The sequence below is a fragment of the Xiphophorus couchianus genome, unplaced genomic scaffold (assembly GCF_001444195.1).
Source record: "Xiphophorus couchianus unplaced genomic scaffold, X_couchianus-1.0 Scaffold1000102, whole genome shotgun sequence".
NCBI lineage: Eukaryota > Metazoa > Chordata > Actinopteri > Cyprinodontiformes > Poeciliidae > Xiphophorus > Xiphophorus couchianus.
Window position 1 is genome coordinate 1,580,264 of NW_020963015.1, and position 21,571 is coordinate 1,601,834.

Consider the following 21,571-nt stretch of genomic DNA (forward strand, 5'->3'; position numbering starts at 1 on the left):
TCCCATAAACTGTTGGAACTCCAGCAGGTTGGGTTCTGATCAGAAAAGTCGACTCTGGACAAACAGAACCACGAGAAAATAAAACTAAACTTTATTAGAACTAAACTTTATTAAAACTCAATTTGATCAGAACTAAACTTTGATCAAACTAAACTTTATTAAAACTAAACTTCAGCTTCCTCAATAGAAGGCATGTTGGTGGGATTGAGGAGGTCTTTGAAGTATTCTGCCCACCGGCCCACAACGTACCGAGTAGAGGTCAGCAGCACACCATCCCCACTATAAACAGTGTTGGTGCTGCACTGCTTCACCCTCCTGAGACGCCGGATGGTGGACCAGAATCGCCTCGACGCCGTACGGAAGTCTTTCTCCATGGCCTCTCCAAACTCCTCCCACGCCTGAGTTTTTGCCTCAGCAACCACCCGAGCCGCATGCCGCTTCGCCCGCCGGTACCCATCAGCTGCTTCCGGAGTCCCACAGGCCAAAAAGGCCCGATAGGACTCCTTCTTCAGCCTGACGGCACCCCTCACCGAAGATGTCCACCAACGGGTTCGAGGGTTGCCGCCGCGACAGGCACCGACAACCTTGCGGCCACAGCTCCGATCGGCCGCCTCGACAATGGAGGCACAGAACACAGTCCACTCAGACTCCATGTCCCCCACACCTCCCACACTAGCTCCGTGCTCCTTCCCCACCAGAGAGGTGACATTCCACGTCCCAAGAGCTTCTGCAGCCGAGGATCGGACCGCCAGGGCCCCTTCCCTCGGCCTCCACCCATCAATCACTGCACCTGATCCCTTTGGCCCCTCTCATGGGCCCTACCCATGGGCCCACCATGTTTAGTTTAGTTTTATCAAAACTAAACTTCAATAAAGCTGAACTTTGATCAAACATGAGAATGCAGTGCAGCACATCTCGCCAACGGCAGCAGAAGCTCCTCCATTGGGTGGAGAGTAGGAGGAAATGTTAGCTCTGTCTGGGGGGAATCAGCAGCTGACCTCCCTGTGCTGTATGACCTCTGACCCTATCAAAGGTCAGAGCGTTGGCGGTTAGTTGAAGCAGCAGCGAAGCGTCTGATGTTTCCTGTGTTTCAGCTTCAACAGCAGCCTGAGCAGCGTGCGCTCCAGGAAGGACGCCGGCTGGATGTGGAGGCTGGCGGGGAGGAAGTCCTTCTGGATCGGTGGGAACGTTTCCCTCACTCCACCTTCAATGAACCCCATTTCTGCTGCTGACGTTCTCTGTCGTCCTCAGGTCAATCTGGAGGTCACGACCTCTGGGTATGGGACGAAAGTCATTCAGCCAAACTCCGGGGGGCGCCGGCGAGCCGGGATGAAGCTGGCTTCAGCTCAGACTGTGTGCTGGTTGAAAACCCCAGAAAATGGATTCCTACCAACTGCTCAGCCGAAGCCCAGCATTCGTTCATCTGTTCCTCAGAGACGCCGCCGTGAGCCACCGTGCTCACGACCTGCAGCGACCTTCAGCTGGAGGTCAAACAAAAATATCATCAGGTCCAGATCAGCCAACCTTCAGCCAGAGAAGAAATTAAATGAAATAAAAACATCATCAGATTCACTGAAGCCTCTGATTCTTTAGAGCAGGGAGTCAAACTCAGGCCTCCAGTCGCTGCCCTGCAGGTTTTAGATGAGCCTCAGGTACGAAACCCTGGAATGAAACGGCTTCATCACCTCCTGGCGTGGATCACCAGAACCTTAATGACCTCATTATGCTGACCAGGTGAAAGTTCAGGATTGGCCAGAACTTTATTGATCTCATGAAGAACCCTTCTTTGCATCATCATTTCCAGAGGTTCCAGAACCAGAACAGAACCAGCCTTCTTATTCAGGCTGTTGAGCCTCTTTAGCTCTTGGTTCTGATGGTTTTAGTGGGTTCTGATGGTCCTGATGGTTCTGGTGGTTCTGACAGCAGGTCCAAACCCTGAAGGATTTTCTCTTCCTCCATCTCTGTGGTCCAGATGAACATCCAGGTTTTTATCTTCCTCCACTTCTTCTCCCATGATGGAAACAGGGTTTGACCTTTGACCCTGTTCCTCCTGAAACCAACAATCATCTCCTTTGTTTTCTTCATATTTCAGGTGATTTGACTGTTCCCTCCGTGACCTGAAGCGGTCCACCAGCTCTCTGTACTCAGCTTCTTGTCCGTCTCTGATAAACCATCAACTGCAGAGTAATCTGAGTATTTCTGTAATCTGAGTATTTCTGTAGATGACAGAAGTCAGTCTTGTGCTGGACGTCTGAAGTGTAGACAGAGCCGAGATAGACGCTCATTCCTCCAGTCTCTACCTGTGGTCTGTCATCGGGTCATCGGGTCATCAGGTGGTGGATCCAGGTGACGGTTCCGGCTCCACCCGAGTCTCCTGAAGTTCCTCACAGAGCAGATCAGGCTGAATCCTGTTAAATGGGAGAAATCAAAGAACCTGATCTTCTCAGTGCTGCTGCTTTGTCCAGATGTCAAGTATTGTGATTATTCCCCCACATTAATATGATCAGGCAGCATGTAATCATATATGTATTGTTATAAAGGCTGAGCCAAGAAAAGGTGTGTCTGTATCAAACGGACAGCCCTTCGTGTTGCTCTGGACTCAGGCAGCAGCTCCCAGTCTCAAAAAGGTTGGTGACTCCTGTCATAAATGTTCTCACAAAACATCCAGAGCTCTCAGAAGATCCTCAACCTTCGGTTTCAGGATGAGGATCCAGAGGACGGGAGCAGCCTGGTTGAGGACAGAGTCACTGGACCCATTATGGTCCCATTGGCCTCACCAAGAGTTAGACCACTGATGGACAAATCCTCACTGTCAAAGTCAAATTTTCCTCTGAGATTCACGAATGCTAATGATGTTCGTCTCGTCGGTGTGTTTGAGTAAAGACTTGTGGGTGGGAAAGACCGGATCTTTCTGTCCTCGCGGGAGAGGAGGAGGAATTTGACCAGACATCTTCCATGCAGAAACACATCCATGCTGCAGATGAAGCTGCATGTCTGATAAATATGAGGACTTTCCTATAATCTAGCTCTTTGTTTGAAGTTGCCATCAAGGCCATGTCTGCCGTTACAGAAGACCCAACTGGTCTGCAGGTAGAGGTTGAGCTCCTTTCTAACCACCTCAGTCTGTCCCTGAAATTGTGCCGGTAAGTGCAGATGATCCACCCTGGACACAGTCCACAGGTCAAAGTTCAACACAGAATACTTCCAGCTTGTTCTGGATAAATAACTCATCTGTTGCAGCTGTTCAGGGACTTTCCACCACAAGTTAATAGCAACTTTAGTTTATCTCCTTGGTTAACTTCTTTCAGAGGGTCAGAGGTCATCAGCAGAACCAGAACTCCTGGCCTGAACCGAACTTCAGAACCAGAGGACCTGAGAGCTGACCTCTGATCACATGACCAGAGGTTCAGAGTTCCTCCTTGTCTCAACCTGCTGTCCTGTCTGAAACCGTCGGATAAAAACAACTGGAGCCACAAAACATCTAACAGCAGGAAGCTGACATGTTGGCCGCCATCTTGGTTTCTATCACATATTACAGCAGCAGAAACTTCACCAGAGTTCCTGTTTATGGATTTACAGTTGGTTGAATCTCTAATGTTGATGCCATTACACACAAGGATTCTATTACCTTTAGTGTTAATTCTAAAACTAATTATTATTACTGATAATTGATCTGAGCCAGTTTGATACATGATTTCTGATGAGAGTGATCGGTTCCAAAACTGTCCTTCAGTCCAGCATCGGCGTCGCTGTGCTAGCTGTCACAGCTAACCAGCTAACGGCTAACCAGTCTGCCCTAGCTGTTACTGCTAACTAGCCTCTGTTGCTCCACCCTAACCCTCCTCTGCTCTGATAGAGCTACAGCTGCAGTTCTTGTCTTAACCAGTAGAGGGCGCTGCATATGTCCAGCGGATCAGAGGAACAACAGAAGTCAGTTAAAATGATTCTCGTTTTATTCAGAACCCTGAGTCATCGCGCTGCCTCCTGCTTGCCTCCTGATGGACCAATCAGAAGCTGCCATTTACAGAGACGGCCCATAGGAAGTGAATACGACCGTCGTCATGGAAATGAGCAGAGGGGAGAGGCTAGCTGAGGATCTTGTAGTAGGGGTGAAGGGGAAGGGAGGAGGTGAACGCTCTGATGTCAGTGATGAGGGCGGCGTTCCTCAGGGCGGGCGCCGCCGCCGGCAGGAAGGTCAGCTCGCTCACTGGGCCGTAGGAGGAGGGGGCGGAGCCTCCGGGGTTCTGATGTGGCGGGTCGTTCTCCTCCACCCCAAAACCCACCACCTGATGAAACACACAGGGTGATGACATCACTTCCTGTGAGCATCACCACAACAAACAGGCTCCACCCTGGTTCTGGTTCTGCTCAGGTCCAGCAGAACCTTCCAGAACCATCATGGCTGCACTCACATGCACGCTGAGCTTCCTGCTGCAGTTGCCACGGTGATCCAGGAACCAGGAAACCAGTTGCTCCCGGCTGAAGCCTTTCAGAACCTCCACCTGCAACCGGGTCAGACCGGACCAATCTGAACCTCAGGTGGGTCTCAGACCCATCAGAACCTGCCAGCCGGTCTGGGACCCATCTGGACCCCTGGTGGTTCCTGCTCACCTCCCTGCTGAGCCGGTCGAACAGGTACTGCTGCGTCGCCACCTCGTACCAGTTGCGGTCGACCTCTTCGCCCAGGTGAGCGTCCTCACACTCCTTCAGCTTGATGAGCGCCGTCACCTGGGCGGTGAAGCATTCCTCGCTCAGAGACGCCAGGCGCCCACCGAAGCTCACCAGGAAGTCCTCGATCTTCTGCTCCACCAGTTCTGAGCTGAAACAGGAAGTGACATCACAGTAGAGCTGGCGTTACAGCAGCGCGCCACTAGAAGGCGACGACGAGGAGAACCAACAGAACCGGCTGGGTCGGTCACCATGACCAGCAACAAGAAATCGCTAATAAACTACTAGCAGGGCTAATTTTTAGCTTAGCGCTTTAGCTAATATTGAAAAAACGCAGCGCACTTAGCTTCCCATAAGTGAATCTTTGTGGAAAAAGGTTTGAATTGAGCTGGTTATTTTCTGAACTTTCAGCTGAAGAACTGGTGGGTTTTTCATGGTTAGTAGCATTGATCAAGTTAGCACTTTAGTGTTAGCTTCCACTAAATTCAATGTTGGTGTAGCGCCTTAGCAGAACTAATGTTTAGCGTTTGCGCAGCTAGCAGGTGAGTTAGCGTTAGCCACCACTACAAGAAGTCAACAGAACAGAGCAACCTGCTCACCTGAACTTGGTGGCCTGCGTTTCCACGGTAACGGAGAACCCCAAAATGCCTGAGGTATTCCTGAAGGTCGGATACACCTGGTACCTGCAGGTCAAAGAGAACTTCTGGACCAGAACCCTCTGGAATAAAACCATCTGACCCAGAACCGACTGATCCAGTTTGGAATTGTACCAAGTGGCACCAGCAGGTGGCAGCAGCCGGTCTGAGAGGAAGAACTGGATCAGAGCGGTTCTGGAGGTGATCTGGCCAGGCCGGGTTCAACAGAACCGCGGTCCTGGCCAGGTCCAGTACTGACTCACTCACCCCAGCATCTCTTTGGTCCTCAGGAAGTCAAAGCACGGCTCCTCCATGAGCATCTGGAACCAGACAGGGACTCTGAGGAACTGCAGGGTTCTGGAGCGGCCCAGGAGGTTCTGGAGCGGCCCAGGTGGTTCTGGATTTCACTTACCACCATCAGCTCCATCAGAGCATGCTCCCTGAGCGTCTTCAGGCCCGTCTGCAACACACAGAGACCAACAGAACCTCCAGAACTTCACCAAGGTCCAGGTCAAACCGGGCCAGACAGAGGAGCCATCTGATGAGACATTCTGGCCCGGTTTGGAACCGTTAGGATCAGTAACATTTACAGGTGTTTCCATGGTAACTAACAAGGACACAGCAATCAGCAGCACCAACATCTGAGACCGCCTGAGTCCAGAAGCTACCGGACCGGGAGCTCCGTGGTTCTGAGCTCACCTGGTAGTACACGGTGACCTCAGAGTTGGCGCCTCCTCGATTCAGAGACTTCACCCTGCAGAGGTGGTGTCTCCGAGGAAGATCCACCACCCGGAACTGCACAGGGACCTCTGCACGCGGAGGCCGGAACTGCAGCTTCCTGAACAGCCAATCACAAAGAGAAGGACGGGTCAGAACCAGCAGGACGGGTCAGAACCAGGTAACCACAAACCGTCCTTAGCTAGCAGTGGCAGGTTGAGAGGCCTTTCCTCTGCCTACATCCCCCAGAATGCCGTGCGGGTCGGATGTTTTCCTCTGATATTGATCGCTACAGATTGGTTTTATTGCATTATTGGTTCTGATCGGACCTGCACACCGGACTCGGACATTAAGGTTCTCCATCTTCTTCGTGGCCAGATACTCACTGAGTGAAGTACTGCAGGAACTCGATGGACTCCTGTTGGAGAGACAGCCATACATTACCGACAGCCGGCCTGGTCCGGTCCGGTCCGGGTCGCCCAGAACCACAGTGTGTGTGTGTGTCTCACAGCGCTGGTAAAGTTCCCCTGGACCAGGCCCTCGGCGTAAAGCTCCTCCTTCAGCGCCGCAGCGAACGCCATCAGCTGTTGGACCTGCAGACCCTCGGTCAGGACCCGGTACTTCTGGACCACAGACCAGCGGTGGCGCTCCAGGATCAGCAGCCGGATGTCCCTGAACAGGTGAAGCACCTGGTTATGGAAGACTCCTCCCCTCTGCTCTGATTGGCTGCCGGGCAGCTGTCTCCACCCACCTTCCCAGTCGGTCGTGTTTGATGAGGATGTTGAAGTAGGTTTTCTTCAGCTGCTCCGCGAACATGCCGAAGACACTCGGCTCGGTGCTGAAGTCCGCCAGCTGATCCACGATCAGTTTGAGCAGCAGCTGTGAGGAAGAGGAGCGCTGCTTAAAACCACAACGGGTTCCGCCAGAACCGTTCTTCTACCGGACCTGGCTGAGAAGACGTCCTCACCGGCAGCTTGTGGTTGAAGCCCTTCAGACGGATCACCATGCCGTGTTCTCCCGCCATCAGCTTGTACTCCAGCTGGGCCACGTCGGCCTCGTAGGCCGGCTCGGCCAGGTTGTGGGCCAGGACGTTGATGAAGAGGTCAAACAGGACCAGACTGAGGGAGGAAGACGAGTCGGTCACCGGCGGACTGCGAAGTCCACTGGCAGTCTGAAGGTTGTGGGTCTGATTACAGCTTGGCAACGGGTCCTCTACTGACGTCGAATGGGCCGCCTAACGGTTAGGTGGTCTAGCGGTGTGTGTGTGTGTGTTCAGGTGAGTTCTTACTTGTCAGGACTCTCCTGGATGATGGGAGAAATCAGGTGGAAGCGGATGTAAGCTGAAAGAGATTGAGGATGCAACAGTGAGGAGGAGATGCTGTCAGCTCTCCAGAACTTTCCCTGATCTTCCTGTAGGAACGTCCTCCATCATCAGGTTGATCTGGAACGGTTCCTGCTTCCAACACAGCAATCCTCTCCTCACCTGATCTATCTGAATCATTTCTGAGGAACATTTCTCCTTATCTCACCTTTGGGGATCTTGAACTTGCTGTCCTTCTTGTACCACAGAGCCCCTTGGTCCAGGGCCAGGATCCGGACCGGGAACTCCGTGTCCGGGCAGTCAGACTTCTTCAGGTTGAAATCTGTGGCTGCGGCAGAGAGAGGCGACACCGTTAGGAGGCGATACCTTCAGGCTGGACCTGCTGGAGTCTGCAGCTGCTGCCTTAGCTCCAGGTTCCTGAACTGGGCTTCAGCTGGAGCTCAGACTGAACCGAAACCGCTCTCCAGCTGAAGGCCGACTGACCGATGAAGCGGTTCTCTGCAGGAAGATGAAGGTCCGGGTTCAGCTCGAAGTCGGATTCCCAGCGCCGGTCCCACTCTTCTGGGATGTCTGAGGACACGGACACCATGAAAACCTGCTCAGGGCACAGTCTGGTCCTGAAGGGCCTGGACCCGGTCCTAACCGGGCCGTACCGTCACAGCTGTAGCTGGTACCGAACCACTTCTCCTGGAGCGGGCAGCTGCCTTCGTTCTCTGGAGCCAGCAGCAGCAGGTTGGCTCTGAGCGGTGTCAGCAGAGATAGGGCGGTTCTGATCACCTGAGCACAAAGACCCTGGGTCAGAACCAGGTCAGAACCCTGACTAGAACCGGGCCGACTGGCTCACCTCGGGGTCATAGTGGAACATGAGCTGGTCTCCGGTCAGGAGGTCCGGTTTGGGGAACAGCTGCATGTTCTCGCAGATGTTCTCCACAAACTCGATCGGATCCGTCTGCGGAGCAGAACAGAGGAAGGTTCTGGCTCGATTACGAGTTCTAGAACCTGCTGCCGGTACCTGGGTCACCAGAACCTGGTTCTGTGGAGGGTCTGTACCTGCTCCTGGTACCGGAACTCGTTGTCTTCGATCTTCTGAATTTCCTCATAGATCCTGAAATGAGACAGGTTCTAGTTAGGAACAGTTCCCTCCTCGTGGTACCAAATGGACTGTCTGAGCGGTTCTGTTCATTAGTTTAGACCAGAACCTCCCGGCTGACTGTGAGTCGGACCTCTGCTGGGGTCCCAGGTTCTGCAGCATCTTCAGGTACTGGAACACCAAATGGACCACCTGCAAACAGAACCACACCGTCATCACCAGGTGTTCATCGAGGTGTTCTGGGCCAGGCATGTCCGGGTCCGGACCTGGAAGAAGTTCTGGTAGCCCAGGTCAGTCAGCGTGATGGAGATGGAGAAGATGGAGTAGGTGGAGTTCTGGTCAAAGCCCGACTCGCTGTTTCCCCCGTACAGAGCCAGAGCCCAGCACCTGGAACCAGACAGCTGGTCAGAACGCAGCACCCGGAACCAGGATGACTGACCCAGGTCGTCCAGAACTCACCTCTTCCGCAGCAGAGACAGGATGCTGCCGGTTCCCTCGTGTCCCATCAACCAGGAGATGTAATGAAGAGGCTTCACCCTGAGGGGTGCAGAGGAGGTTCTGGTTCCGATGGACAAATTTGGAACGCAGTGGCAGGCACCGCTAACTAAAAAGCTAGCTGCGCTAATGCTAAAGCATTAAATGACATAAACAAGACCTCAAATTGGTTCCAGAGAAACTAAGGACCCTGGTGGTCTCTGGTAGTGACCAGAGACCACCAGGGTCCACCAGAGACTAGAAACGCTGGTGGTCTCTGGTGGTGGCTGTGTCCAGAGAGCCACCACCAGAGAAACTGGAACCAATTTGAGGTCTTGTTTATGTCATTTAATTAGCTCTACTTCATTTAAAAAAAAAATAATAATAATAATAAAGACTTTGTGGTATTCTGATTTAGTAATGTAATTATATTAGTTGTGTTACCATCACCACGCCACTAGAGGCAGTATCAGGCCAGAAAAGATGCGACTAAGGAGCAGAAGTTCACAGAAAACTACGAAATCTGTTAAAAACTGTGAGCTGCACTGAAGTAAATAAAAGAGAAGAAAGATAGAAACTCCTTCCTAAAGGTGAAAATATATCACAGATTTCAAAAGAAAATAAAAAAGGGAGAAATGGATAATATACGAAATAATAATAATATAATAGAAAAATAATATAGAAAATCCCATTTCCAAATAAGGTCTGAGACTGACAGTGGTCCGTCCCACCCCTTCCTGTTTGCTGCAGCGAGGTTCTTCTCGCTGAAACAGAAACGGGAAGGCGGGACTTCCTATTTCAATGGCGCCGCTGGGTCCGACTCACCTGTAGTGTTTCACCTGCGGGGGCAAAGCCCAGCTGATGGTCAGAGCGTGGACCTTCCGGACCGGAACCACTGCAGCATGTTCACAAGATCAGAACCATTCAGAACCAGTCAGATGGATGAAAACCAGTCAGACAGATCAGAACCATCCAGAACCAGTCAGATGAATCAGAACCGACCTCGGTAGAGCTTGTGGAAGGCCGGGGTATCGAACGGCTGCTGCAGGTGCGAGAAGTCGGGTCGGGGTTTCCCGCTGGGGAAACATCAGAACCTCATTTGATTGGTTGGTTTCATTTAAAGTGGCGGTGTCTGTAACCTGATTGGTTAAATGGTGAGCCAATCACAGCAGCATCGGCTACATAGGGTGTATGCATATGCGTGTGTGTGTGTGTGAGTGTGTGAGTGAGTGTGTGTGTGTGTGAGTGTGTGTGAGTGTGTGTGTGTGAGTGTGTGTGTGTGTGTGAGTGTGTGTGTGTGAGTGTGTGTGTGTGTGTGAGTGTGTGTGTGTGAGTGTGTGTGTGTGTGTGTGAGTGTGTGTGTGTGTGAGTGTGTGTGTGTGAGTGTGTGTGTGTGTGAGTGTGTGTGTGTGAGTGTGTGTGTGTGTGTGAGTGTGTGTGTGAGTGTGTGTGAAGCCTCACTTGTTGGGTATCTGGATGAAGATCTCGCTCACCCACTCCTCCAGAGTTTCCAGCGACTCTGCAGCAACCAGATGGTTGTCATGGAAACACAGACATCAGAGTTATATCATGTGATGACATCACAGATTGGATCAGTACTTCCAGGTTTATTCTGCTGCTTTTCTTGGAGCTGATCCGAACGACGGAGCCACCAGAACCTCCAGCGGGTCCCAACCGACTGAGCCTGGCTCTGTTTGATTCGGTCGGGGTGCTCCAGGTCAGCAACAGAAACATTCAGATGGTTCTGACGGTTCTGACGGTACCTCTGGACTGCACCGCCAGGGTCATGTAGTGAGCAGAGTAATTTCTCCTCCAGAACTCGCGCAGCCTCTTGTAGGTGTTGATCCTCCTCTCCCGTGGCCCGTGCTTCAACGTCTGAGCATTACCTGAGGAGAGACGCCGTGACGGGTCACATGACGGTCATGTGAAGGTTGCTACCTTCCTGCTGTTGCTCCAGGCTGTGGCACTGAGCAGTAGGGCCGGGCTAATGACCGGGCCCTTTGTACCCAAATAATAAAGCTCATGGTAATTTCACTTTACGGCCCGCAACAGCAGATCTTACAAGTTTCACCAACACAGAGAGAAACTCGTCATTCTGAAATCCATCTGACATGAAGTTCAACAAACCAAGAGACCAGAAACATCCGGCTGCTGGTCACTAATGATGAAACAACACAAATTCAAAGCAGTTCAGAACCGTGGATCACTTTAACACTTTATCAATTTTAACTCAGAGCCTGAAGCAGTTAGCAACTGCTGAAGCTAAAAGCTAGGTTTATTGTTGACGAGTTGAAACCGGTATGCAGCAGCAGCAGCAGCAGCAGCGCGTTGAAGTGGGAACGCTCCGGCCACGTGGCACGCAGCGTATCGCAGCAGCTCCTGCACCTCTGGACCTTTGTTACGCGCCGCCGTTCACACAAACTGGACGATCTGGAAGATTTAAACCTAACCATAAACGCCATGCTGCCATCTTGGCTCACAACCGCTCAACCCGACCAGAACTCAGCCTTCAGTCCCTGACGTCACTGCTGGACCACCGACAGAGAGAAAAGGGGATGTAAACTAGGCGGCTGGGCTGATCCAGTTTACAGTCAGTCTACAGTTAACTCACTCTGTGAATAATGTCAGAGCTGCTACCTGTAACCAGTCCGGCTCCTTCGCTGGGCTGCCAGTTTTGGCGGGTCTGAATCGCTGCCAACAAAAAACTCCGGTTCATCTCCAAGACCAGGAACAAAATATGCGTCCAGTTTTTGGCTTTTCCTTGTTCTCTGTTTTCATCCTTTTCACTTTGCCGCTCCATGAGCTCCACTCATGTTAACTTGGTCTGTAGAAATGCTCTAGCTAGTTTGCCATCTGTTGCCAAGTGACTGATGATGACGGAGGGCTGGTGACAAGCTTTACCCAGAATACACTTGGAGACAATATGGATTATCCACTTGTAATTTTGTGTGTCATAAAGTTAAATGTAAATAAAGCCAGTCATGTAGCCCAACATTTTATTCAATATTTTACACAATGTCACTAAAATCAGTCGGTCTGGTAAAGTTTTTAGCAGCCATGAGTCAACAATGACTGGGCGACTCATGCAACCCGACACACAGCGCCTCATCAGGAGCGGGCCCCAACTCAAATCCTATTCTGTCTCCCATCTGGGCCCCAATGATGTTCTGGTATGGAAAGTGCCGGATGTACTACAGCAGGGGTGTCAAAGTCAAATGGACGGAGGGCCAAATAAAAAATTTAGCTACAAGCCGAGGGCCGGACTGATCGAATGTTCATTGAAATTTTTTTTAAATGACGCATATAGTCTAGTGAACCTAATTGAACCTACTGAAAACCTAACAAATATATTCCAATATGATCAGATAAATAAAGCAACATTTTCTTATGGCTCTGTCAGTAATCTTTAATTTTCAACAGACACAACTGAAATATTTTTAAAATATAATTGGATTGAAATACAATAAAATAAAGAGCAAAAATCTATTAATCAAAAACAGCACTTTCATCAAGGAGAAGTAACATGCAGTGAAAACAAATATTAAACTTTAACTTTTAAACTTGAACTGAGTAAAAACTCTAAATATGTGATTGCACAGTAATGTTCACTTGTTTGAGGTTGAGGGTGATACTTGGTGGTGTCCCATCTTTTCCACAAGTTCATCAATGTTCGGGGTAAGGCTCTGAGCTGAGGAAATCCTCAGAATTGAGTGAAGGTGTTCAGCAGTAAGTCGACTTCTGTGTGATGTTTTGTTCAGGTTCATCAAAGAAAACAGTTGTTCACACAGGTATGTGCTGCCAAACATAGACAACGTTTGAGCAGCCTGGATGCGCAGCTACACGTGTCGCCGGCGACACATCTAAATTTGCAGTACCGTAATTCCGCCACACGTAGCGCTAAGTGGAAAAGTTCCAACGGTTTCTGAAAGGGGAGACGTTGCACTTTCCAGCAAGTATCGGGTTAATAATTAATCCGGGGGGCACTCCTTTAATAGATGGTATATTTCGGCAATAACTTGGTGGATATTGAAAGTTCCGGTTGTTATGGATACATGGGTAAGTACATCATCTCACAGAACATTTAAAGAACTACTTACAGTTCAAATAAGGAAGGTATTTTTTTTTCAGACGGGGTGCCGGCTTACTGCGGTCTGCGGGCCGGTTCTAATAATAAATCAAGATCATTCCAGGGGCCGTAAAAAACCTTCTCGCGGGCCGGATGTGGCCCGCGGGCCTTGACTCTGACATATGTGTACTACAGAATATTGTTAAATAACTGTTTTTTGTTTTGTTTTTTTAAGAGAGAGAAAAGAAAAAAAACACAAAAAGAAGAAGGCTCTGGGCCCCATCTGGGCTCCCTGAAGGCCCGTGCTGGGGGCCCACTGCCCACCCAGCCCCCCTGGAGCTCCGCCCCTGGTTCTGAGGCTCCCCCCAGTGGTCGGCTGCAGCCGGTGCAACAGGTCCGACCGCTCCTCAACAGAACCAAACAGCCGGACCGGATCAGAACAGCAGCTCACCCCAGCAGAACTTGGCCATGGGATGTCCGGGTCGGGCCAGACTGCCAAACAGCATCTCCTTACGATGGGAATCAGACGGCCGGGCCAACTCGTACTCTGAGGACAGAACCAGAACCAGAGAGGAAGCTGAGCACACCTGGTAGAGATGCCGACCCAGGTCAGAACCGGGTCAGAATGGGGACTCACCGCTGTCCACGGCCTCCACCTCTCGATCCACGGCATCCTGGACCATCAGAGGGCAGATGAAGAACTGGGCCCACCTGAGCACAGGAGACCCATCAGGACCGGGTCCGACCGGGTCGGGTCGGTTCCGAGGCCGCGCTCACCTGTCCAGGGCCTCCCTGAAGAACTTCCTCTGAACGTCGAACTGGAAGACGGTCCGCTCGCAGTCGGTGGACGCGTTGTCACTGCCGCCGTGACGCTTCAGGAACGAGTCGAAATCGTTCTCCGCCGGGAACTTCTCACTTCCCATGAAGACCACTGGAGACAGAACCAGAACCTGAACAGAACCAGACCTTCAGAAGGAGTCCGGCTCCCTGCACGATCAGCCGCTGGTCATAATGTTCTGCCTTGTTTAACTCACTGTGCTCCAGGAAGTGGGCGAGGCCTGGGAGGTCATCGGGGTCACTGAAGCTGCCGACGCCGACGCAGAGAGCGGCGGCCGCCTGGAGAGGAAGACGACCGGAAACAAACGTTAATAAAATCAAATCCAACAAACACAAAACATCCAGAACCTCCAGCAGCTTGAAAAACCCAAACGCCACAGAAATAAAACATTGTTTGATTCTTTTGGTTCTTCTCCATAACCATGCTGACGGTTTCAGTCCCAGAAATAAAATCTAAAGAACGTGAATCGATTTCCTTCTTGTTCCATGAACCATAAATAAAACTAGTTAGAAAACTGTTGACCGAACAAAAAGAGGATTCAGTCTTCAACATTCAATAAATAAAGGAGACAATGTTTCATTCTGACAACAGGAAAAGCTAACATCTGTTAATAAATTATTTTCTAACTCTTTTATCTCATTTTCTAAATTTTGAACCACATTTTTAATTTTAGCTGTAGAATAACTTGTATATTATTGACAAAAACTCTTATCTGAGCCTTTCCAACCTCCCACCGATCACTTCAAGACTCGGATTATTTGGTTTCCAGTTGCCAAAAGCTACTAAAGCTTTGGCAAAAGAAAATGTCTTTAAGTAGTTTCATATTAAAATGCAAATACAATCCGCATCTAGTATTGCTTGAAAAAGGAAAATCCAGGTAAACTAGTGATGATCAGAAATGAAACGGTTGGATAATGTATTTCTAGAATGATTGGAGATATAAAGTGTGTCCAGCCGGGTTTCCTGTTGGATCCTCAGCATCCACCAAGCCCAGCTCTGCTTCGCCGAGTCAGTTCAGAAGGTGATGGAGGACGAGGTTCTACTCCGGTTCTGTTAGAAAGCCAGTAGTGCAGCTCCAACCCCCAACACAACACACTCATTTTGATTAGACTGCTGCAAAAAATTACACATCCTGAAAATGTAATCCTTTGATCTCCCTGATTTGGTGCATAAACATTAATAAAACAAAAAAAGATGTTTCTGATCACCAGGACCCTTCCGGGACTAACTCAGTACAAGAAACTATATCCAGGTCCAAACCTGGTGAAAGTAAAACTGCTACAGCAGCAGATGACCTGGTCCATGAGTCCAAACAGCTTAAAGCTTCTCTCCCTGGTTTCCCTGGTCTGTGTCTCTGCTAAAAACACAACATCAAGTTTCTTTTGCCTAATCATCTCTAAACCAACAATGTGTTTATGTGGATCCCTCCCACCACAGATATTTAATGTCCTGATATTTTTCATACAGGTGAAAAAGAGGGAAGATCAGCCAGTTACTTTGATCAGGAACCTTTTACGCTATGACTGTCTCTGGACGTTTGTCATGTGCTTTTTCAACCGGAACCGTTTCTTTTCATCCAACATTTCAAAACCCGCGTCTTTTCAAAATGTCCACCGATAAAACACCGTCCTTAAAGTCAAACACAGACGGTGGTGGGAAGAAACAGGCTAAACAACCACAGTGACGTTTAATAGGAGCATTAAAATAAATGTGTGTCGATATTCACTGGGTTGTTTGATATCAGACAGAATGGATCAGGAGAGGAACCGCAGACCCGTCAGAACCTAAAGAACCAGAACATCAGTCTCTTCATCCCTCAGTCATTTCCTGAGACCGAAAACAATATAGATGGCAATTTATCGAACAAATCATACAAATAGATTAATAGTAAATCAATAAATATTGTGAAGAGATCATTAGTTAGGATTGTGTAGGAAAAATGTTGATATCTTTTATAATTCAGTGTTTTGTGGTCAATATTATTTCACCATTTTATTAATGTGGGTTGCCAGTTTGGACCAGGTTTCCCATCAAGCTATAAGAATGATAGAAAACATGCTAACAAAGAGCCTCAGACCTGCAGACACAGGAGGTTCTAGACAGGATAACAGACGAGGCTCTTTGGCTCAAATATATTAAATGATGCAATATTGCAGTTTTTTGTTTCATTGTTTTTTAATTGCCCTGTAGGCAGCAATTTATTCACATATATGTACATTTATTATTATTGATACTTTAATTAAAAATGAGTTGTACAAGTTTGCGTCATAGTGGGGGGACGACATGTTCAGAAAGTCTGCAGTTTCTGTTTTCAAAATATCGCTGCTCCCTTATTCATTCTGGAAGCATAAATTAAATTGATGTGACCAACTAGTTCTGCCAACAGAACCGTTTCAACTGGGATTGTCGGGTCAGGTTGGACCCGAATCCCAATCCTTAAAGAGAGGAGAGGCGGACCTGAAGACACAAACTAACAGAACCGTAAAAACGATAAAACTGAAAAATAAACCTCAAGATTTAGAGACAATGCAAGTAAAGAATATTAGAAAACAAATGCATAAAAGAACGAAAGAAAACTAGAGAAAAAGAAAGAGAGGGAGAGAGAGAGAGGAAAAGAGAGAGAGACAGAAGGAAGCTGGTAACTCTTCTTCTTCCTCCATCTTCATCATCTGACCCACCTGTTTCTCTGAACTCTTCTTCTTCTTCATTCGATCTTCTTCGTCCACCTCCATCGGCTCCGGCTCCTCTTCCTCATCGCTCTCCTCCTCCTCTTCATCAGAGCTGGTACTGGATTCCCCTTCCTCATCATCATCCTCTTCCTCGTCGTCCTCCTCTTCCTCGCCTCCCCCGCTCTCCTCCTGCCGACCCTCTTCGTTCTCGTCCGCCCCGCTGAAGTCCGAGATCAGCAGAACCCGGAGTCCGTTACCGAGTTCAACGAACCTGCAGAGACCGAGAGCAGCTGGAGACCGAGACCAGAACCGGGACCGGAACCAGGACCAGGACCCACCTGTACTTCTTGGGGTCACTGGGGGACTTGACGATGTCTGGATCTCCTTGCTCCGGCTCCACTCCTCCTCTTCCTCCTCCGGCCAGCATCACTTCCTGTGCAGACGGAGGCGGCGGCTCTCCCGGCTGCGGGTCGCCCGGCTGACTTGGACCGCCGGCGCCGCTCACCGACTTTTTGGTCTGAGGCATTTCTGAGTTGTGAGGCGGAAGCTGCACCTGCAGACGTTTGAGGTTTATGTTTTTAGTTTAATGTTGAGGAAAAGCTGCAGGTTTACATCAGGGGCGGAGCCACAGGGGGTCTGGGGGCCCCGGCCCCCGATGACTGACATGTAACAACAGGCCATTCCTACACAGCAGAGGTGAGACCAAGTCAGTGGTGTAAAAGTCAGAGATTTTTTCAAGTCCAGTCTAAAGTCTTAATTTTAATGATTTGAGTCCAAGTGATGTGACTTGAGTCACTCCAGTGGTCAGCTGCACATCATCACAGTCTGGACAGAAACCAGCAGACTGACGTTATTTCAGTTCAGTTTTTACTGGTTTTGTTTTCAGACCACCGACAGCGTGAGCAGCATATCTACATGTTGTATGTCTGGCGTTTGTCCTCTGCTGGATCGTTTCTGTCTGACGGATCTGAACTTTAATTCTTTCCTTCCTCAACAGTTAGATGCTACACCTCTGTTTAACTACAGTATGTAGATCAACATCAAGTCAGATTCTGCCCCAGGCCTCATGCAGCCTTGGACCGGCCCTGCAGGATGAGTTCAATCTGCTGCACTGATGATGAGCAACAAACTGAGATTTAATTGAATGTTTCTAATGTTTCTTTAGCAGCTCTAACATTTCTGTCTGTTGAGTTTTTAAAACACAGAAACTGTTTTGGTTGCTGGAGTTTATGGGACGAGAGTTTCAGATATTTTCCACATGAACTCTTTAGTATGGGCAGCGTGTAGAGATGGAAATGCTGCATAATTCTTTGTTCACAAAGATAAATCATTCTCTTCGCTCCTCAAAGCTCCTCAGAAAGCCACTACAAGTTATTCCTGCGGTTCATTGAGCTGCACAACCAGAGCTAACACGGCGGTTTAACCTCTGACCTTGATCAAAACCTCTGGAAAGAAACTTGATTCCTCACAGGAAGTTGATGTAAATATCCATACAGGTCAGCCTGAGTCCAGTTTGAGTGAAAGGAGGCCTGAGATCTGAGCTGAGGTAAACTTCAGAGATAAAGCAGCAGCAGCAGCACAGAGGCGCCAACGGTGTGATTGGTCCGGCTTTAAATGCACAATCTATAAACCTACTTTCTATAAACTGATCTTTAAGGAATCAATCTGCTCGGCTAGTGAAAAGCTCAGAGCAACACAGACACTTTCAATCCGGCTAAAAAAAAATTAAGCGATATTTTTTTAATTATTATTTTCCTAAAAACAAGCATGATGAGCCGCCAGGCTTATAATACACTGGGGGAAACCCTGATACATACACACACATTTTATATATATTTATCTCAGACTCACGCTAGACTTTTTTGTTCTCTGTCATCTTATTTTGACGGACAGCATAAAAAATCCGTCATATGCAATTTTTACCCGTCAAATTATAATCATATTGTCATAGGCTATTTAGCTGCAGTTCAGTTCATATTCACCCTGTTGAACCGAATCCAGATCATCACACATTAAGCAGATGAACGCATCTGACTTTTTCTCCGTAGTAACAAAACCAGTGACTGTGGCCCCAATAACTTATAATAAATGAAATTAAACGGCTCCACTTTAATTAGCAGCACTTGACCTGCTGCGGTCTGAAGGCTCAGCCTCACTAATTCCTCCTGGTTGCATCTGCAGAGAAATCTGGTTCACCAGTCAGTTGATCTGTCTGATCCAAAGCGATCACTGAACTCTGTGACTTTTTTACCCTGTGCGGTCTGGTTTGTGCTTTTTTTGCGTGGTTTCGCTTCCCTGAAACGAACAGAGGTTTCGTCTGCCGCCCTCCTTCTGGATGCAGGTTGGTTATGTGAACAAAGAAGGACGGAGCTGAAGTTGGTTTCCGATTCTGGAGATGGCAAAAGGGTGATTTTAGCCTAAAATCGGCTAAAATCAAATTTTTCCCACAAAATTAGGTGGAAAAAATTCCACCTAATTTTTCACATGTTCCTCATCTTTAATCGACTCTAGTTTAAAAACTACAACACCTGGACTCTTCAAATCTGGACTGGATTATTCTGCTCTAATAGCAGAATAATTTAATCCATGTTTGGGATTTGTGAAACCTTTTTCTGATTTGTGAAACTTCACTTAACAGACCGCTGCAGAAGATCTTTCCTTCCAACAGCCAACCATCTACAATAACTCTGAAGAATTAATGAGTTACATCAATATTTAATGTCCCTTTGAAATTAATAAAGTGGTTTTGAATCAGTATTGAATTTGAAAAAAACTGCATGGAACAAGTGTGAATAGTGAAGTTTAGATTGTGAATTAGCCCCGCCCCTGCTGGTCAATGCAGGTCAATGAATAAAGTTGAATTTGATCACCAGCAGATACAGTATGGGAATATCTTCCCCAGAGTATTTTAAAACATATTACAACTTTCAGCCGAATTATTCACATTAACTTGTTGTTTTAAACGGAAATGTAAAGAATATTCCAACATGTCTCCCGGTGCTGGAAAATAAAAACAAATGAAAAATGTTGGATTTTCCTGCAGCAGTTTGGCGCGTCGCAAAATATGACGTTGTAGTTGAACGAGAGCTCGAGATAGAAAGCAAAATTTCACGTTAATATAAGCCGATTTAAGAGCGGAGCTGCTAGCTTAGCTTCCAGAAAACAGAAAGACAGCAACGGACTAGCAGTCGGAGCCGAACCTTAAACATCTTGGAAAACTGCAGCTCTAAAAGGACGAATTAACAAGAACTGGAATTGAATCAAGCTGTTAACTAACCCGCCTTAGCGACCCAGTCTGCTAACTAATCCTGCTAACCGCTAACTGTTTGAGCCGGCGCTTCAGCCCGGTCCTAGTTTGGCTTTGTCAGCATGTCGGCAGCCCCGTGTTGGTTCTGAAATTCAGTTTGGACCTGTGGTACCGGCAGGAGGAGGACTTACCTGGATGAATGCTTGACAGCTGCTGCTGAAGTTTCAAGTTGGTAGTTTAAGCGAAGCTGCGGCTGCGTCAAAGAAGCGCTCTGATTGGTCGAGAGCTCAAGCGGCTGCGTCTCTTGTTTACAGTTTTATTCATTTTTAGGTACCTATTTCCTTTGTCTCCAGACCATGACGTCGTCCGTATCATTTAAAAATAAGAAATAAAATACACAATGAAGTGAAGAAGACAGCACATTGAACACAAAGCAAATAGTTATTCTAATATTTTAAAAAGCTCCAGGTGCATTTTGTCGCTGTTACAGTTGATAGAGCTCTATTAAGTTGTTCCAAACACAAATAAAAACCAAACTGACATCGACACAAACATAAACAATATTCTAGAGAGAAAATAAAATTGTTGTTGAACATTGACATACAGTATGAACGGACGATGGAGGACTGGAGGACGTTATTATGATTTTTTTCTAAAATTTGCATAATTCATTATGAAGCACACATTTTTATCACAACATTCAGACTGACTATAACAGTTTTAGGGCTGATGCTGACAGTGTGTTTAAATTTTTCATAGAGAAATTTCTCCATGTCTCAAAACAAAAAGTTAAATTGGCCCCCCACGCAGCTGCTGTTACAATTTCTTGAGTTTATCTGACTCATCAAAAGCTTCACAATTTTAAAGGTTTGCTTTCTTTGGTCCAATACTGATAACTAGCACAATATTTACTGATCATGAATTTTACATCCAACAGTCCACATTCAGTTTGCAAGTATGTTGCTTCAATTTGTTCTATTAGTTTTAGATACTGAAATGTTTCTCCCCACCAGCAACAGTCAGAGGCAACATGCAAAATACACATAAAACAATCCACATTTCTCATCAAATGCTATGTAGTTGCATTTTATTAAAGCTGTAATACATAACTTTAATAAAAAATATGTTTTCTCCATATTTGTTAAAATTGTCACCATGTCATGACAGTTTGTTATAAGACAGGTAATCTGTGAAAACAATCAATCTCCTCCACCTGAACTGCTATTGCTAGCTAAAGTAAAGCAACGTTCCGACCAAAACAACCAATCAGAACCAGGAGGAGGGTCTTAGTGCTGTCAATCATCCTCATTCACTCACTGCTAAATGTGCTAATGGTGGAGAAACAACTTATCATTACAGGAAAAATGTTTATCTGCTGTAATTGATAGCTATGCTAACTAGTCTGAGCATTCACAACAGGCTGCACCAGCTGCAGCATAGGGATGAGCAGCCACATGAGATTGTGATTGACAGCACTAAAACTCTCCTGTCTCTGATTGGTTGTTTCTAGAAAGAACTGGGAGAAAGCAGAGGAAATAGATTTTTCACAGATTATCTCTCATGCTATACTGTCACAACATAATGAGTTTTAACAAATATGTCAAAATATATTTTTTATAAAAGTGACAAACTGCAGCTTTAATTTCACTAGGAGAGGAGAGAAGGCGGGTCAGGAGGGACTAGAGCTGCTGCTGACTGACTCACCTGTTATTATAGTTCAATATATGAATATGTTGCCAATTTCTTTCCTTAATTCATTAAATGTTAGTGAAATGGAGGCAAGCAGCCTGTAGCTAAGCTAACTATGCTAAATGGTTGATAATCAGTCTACCCACCTCTCAGAGAA

The 21,571-nt window shown here is 47.6% G+C and overlaps 2 protein-coding genes across 8 annotated transcripts in view; one reads left to right on the forward strand and one right to left on the reverse strand.

The window, feature by feature from the left end:
• frem1b (Fras1 related extracellular matrix 1b) overlaps positions 1 to 1,572 on the forward strand; it is a 43,926-nt gene extending 42,354 nt beyond the window's left edge. For all 5 annotated transcript variants that reach the window (XM_028011819.1, XM_028011820.1, XM_028011818.1 and 2 more), the window contains 2 exons: positions 1,095 to 1,180; positions 1,252 to 1,572. In XM_028011819.1, coding sequence (XP_027867620.1) covers positions 1,095 to 1,180; positions 1,252 to 1,448 — 283 coding nt within the window. In that variant the 3' untranslated portion in view covers positions 1,449 to 1,572. The remainder of the gene's footprint in view (positions 1 to 1,094; positions 1,181 to 1,251) is intronic.
• A 2,359-nt stretch (positions 1,573 to 3,931) lies between these two features.
• Positions 3,932 to 20,051, reverse strand: nrd1b (nardilysin b (N-arginine dibasic convertase)). Of its 3 annotated transcripts, XM_028011856.1 has the most exons (31): positions 19,917 to 20,051; positions 16,817 to 17,031; positions 16,488 to 16,749; positions 14,006 to 14,087; positions 13,749 to 13,902; positions 13,609 to 13,682; positions 13,423 to 13,518; positions 10,669 to 10,791; positions 10,367 to 10,424; positions 9,908 to 9,981; positions 9,731 to 9,800; positions 8,891 to 8,968; positions 8,698 to 8,818; positions 8,565 to 8,623; positions 8,392 to 8,446; positions 8,186 to 8,290; positions 7,995 to 8,118; positions 7,825 to 7,911; positions 7,550 to 7,669; positions 7,309 to 7,360; positions 6,988 to 7,138; positions 6,772 to 6,899; positions 6,530 to 6,692; positions 6,407 to 6,438; positions 6,003 to 6,141; positions 5,716 to 5,763; positions 5,571 to 5,623; positions 5,268 to 5,351; positions 4,612 to 4,819; positions 4,413 to 4,502; positions 3,932 to 4,286 (listed from the first exon to the last, which is right to left on the reverse strand). In XM_028011856.1, the coding sequence occupies exons 2-31, from the start codon at positions 17,002 to 17,004 to the stop codon at positions 4,086 to 4,088; spliced, it is 3,279 nt and encodes a 1,092-aa protein (XP_027867657.1). In that variant the 5' UTR covers positions 17,005 to 17,031; positions 19,917 to 20,051; the 3' UTR covers positions 3,932 to 4,085. The 3 variants fall into 3 exon arrangements, 2 of the variants coding, with proteins under 2 accessions (XP_027867657.1, XP_027867658.1); XM_028011857.1 differs by lacking the exons at positions 16,817 to 17,031; positions 19,917 to 20,051 and having other exon boundaries at positions 13,749 to 13,921; positions 16,488 to 16,621; XR_003594817.1 differs by lacking the exons at positions 3,932 to 4,286; positions 4,413 to 4,502 and having other exon boundaries at positions 4,746 to 4,819; positions 5,716 to 5,854.
• Positions 20,052 to 21,571: the final 1,520 nt, after the last annotated feature.

What these genes read in the sequence shown, in the direction of transcription:
- nrd1b (XM_028011856.1), bottom strand. Translation starts at nt 17,004, where the DNA reads ATGCCTCAGACCAAAAAGTCGGTGAGCGGCGCCGGCGGTCCAAGTCAG. An exon ending in AAACACGACCGACTGGGAAG is followed by an intron (nt 6,693 to 6,771) that starts GTGGGTGGAGAC and finishes TCACCTGTTCAG; the next exon opens with GGACATCCGGCTGCTGATCC. An exon ending in AGGTCACCGTGTACTACCAG is followed by an intron (nt 5,764 to 6,002) that starts GTGAGCTCAGAA and finishes TGTGTGTTGCAG; the next exon opens with ACGGGCCTGAAGACGCTCAG.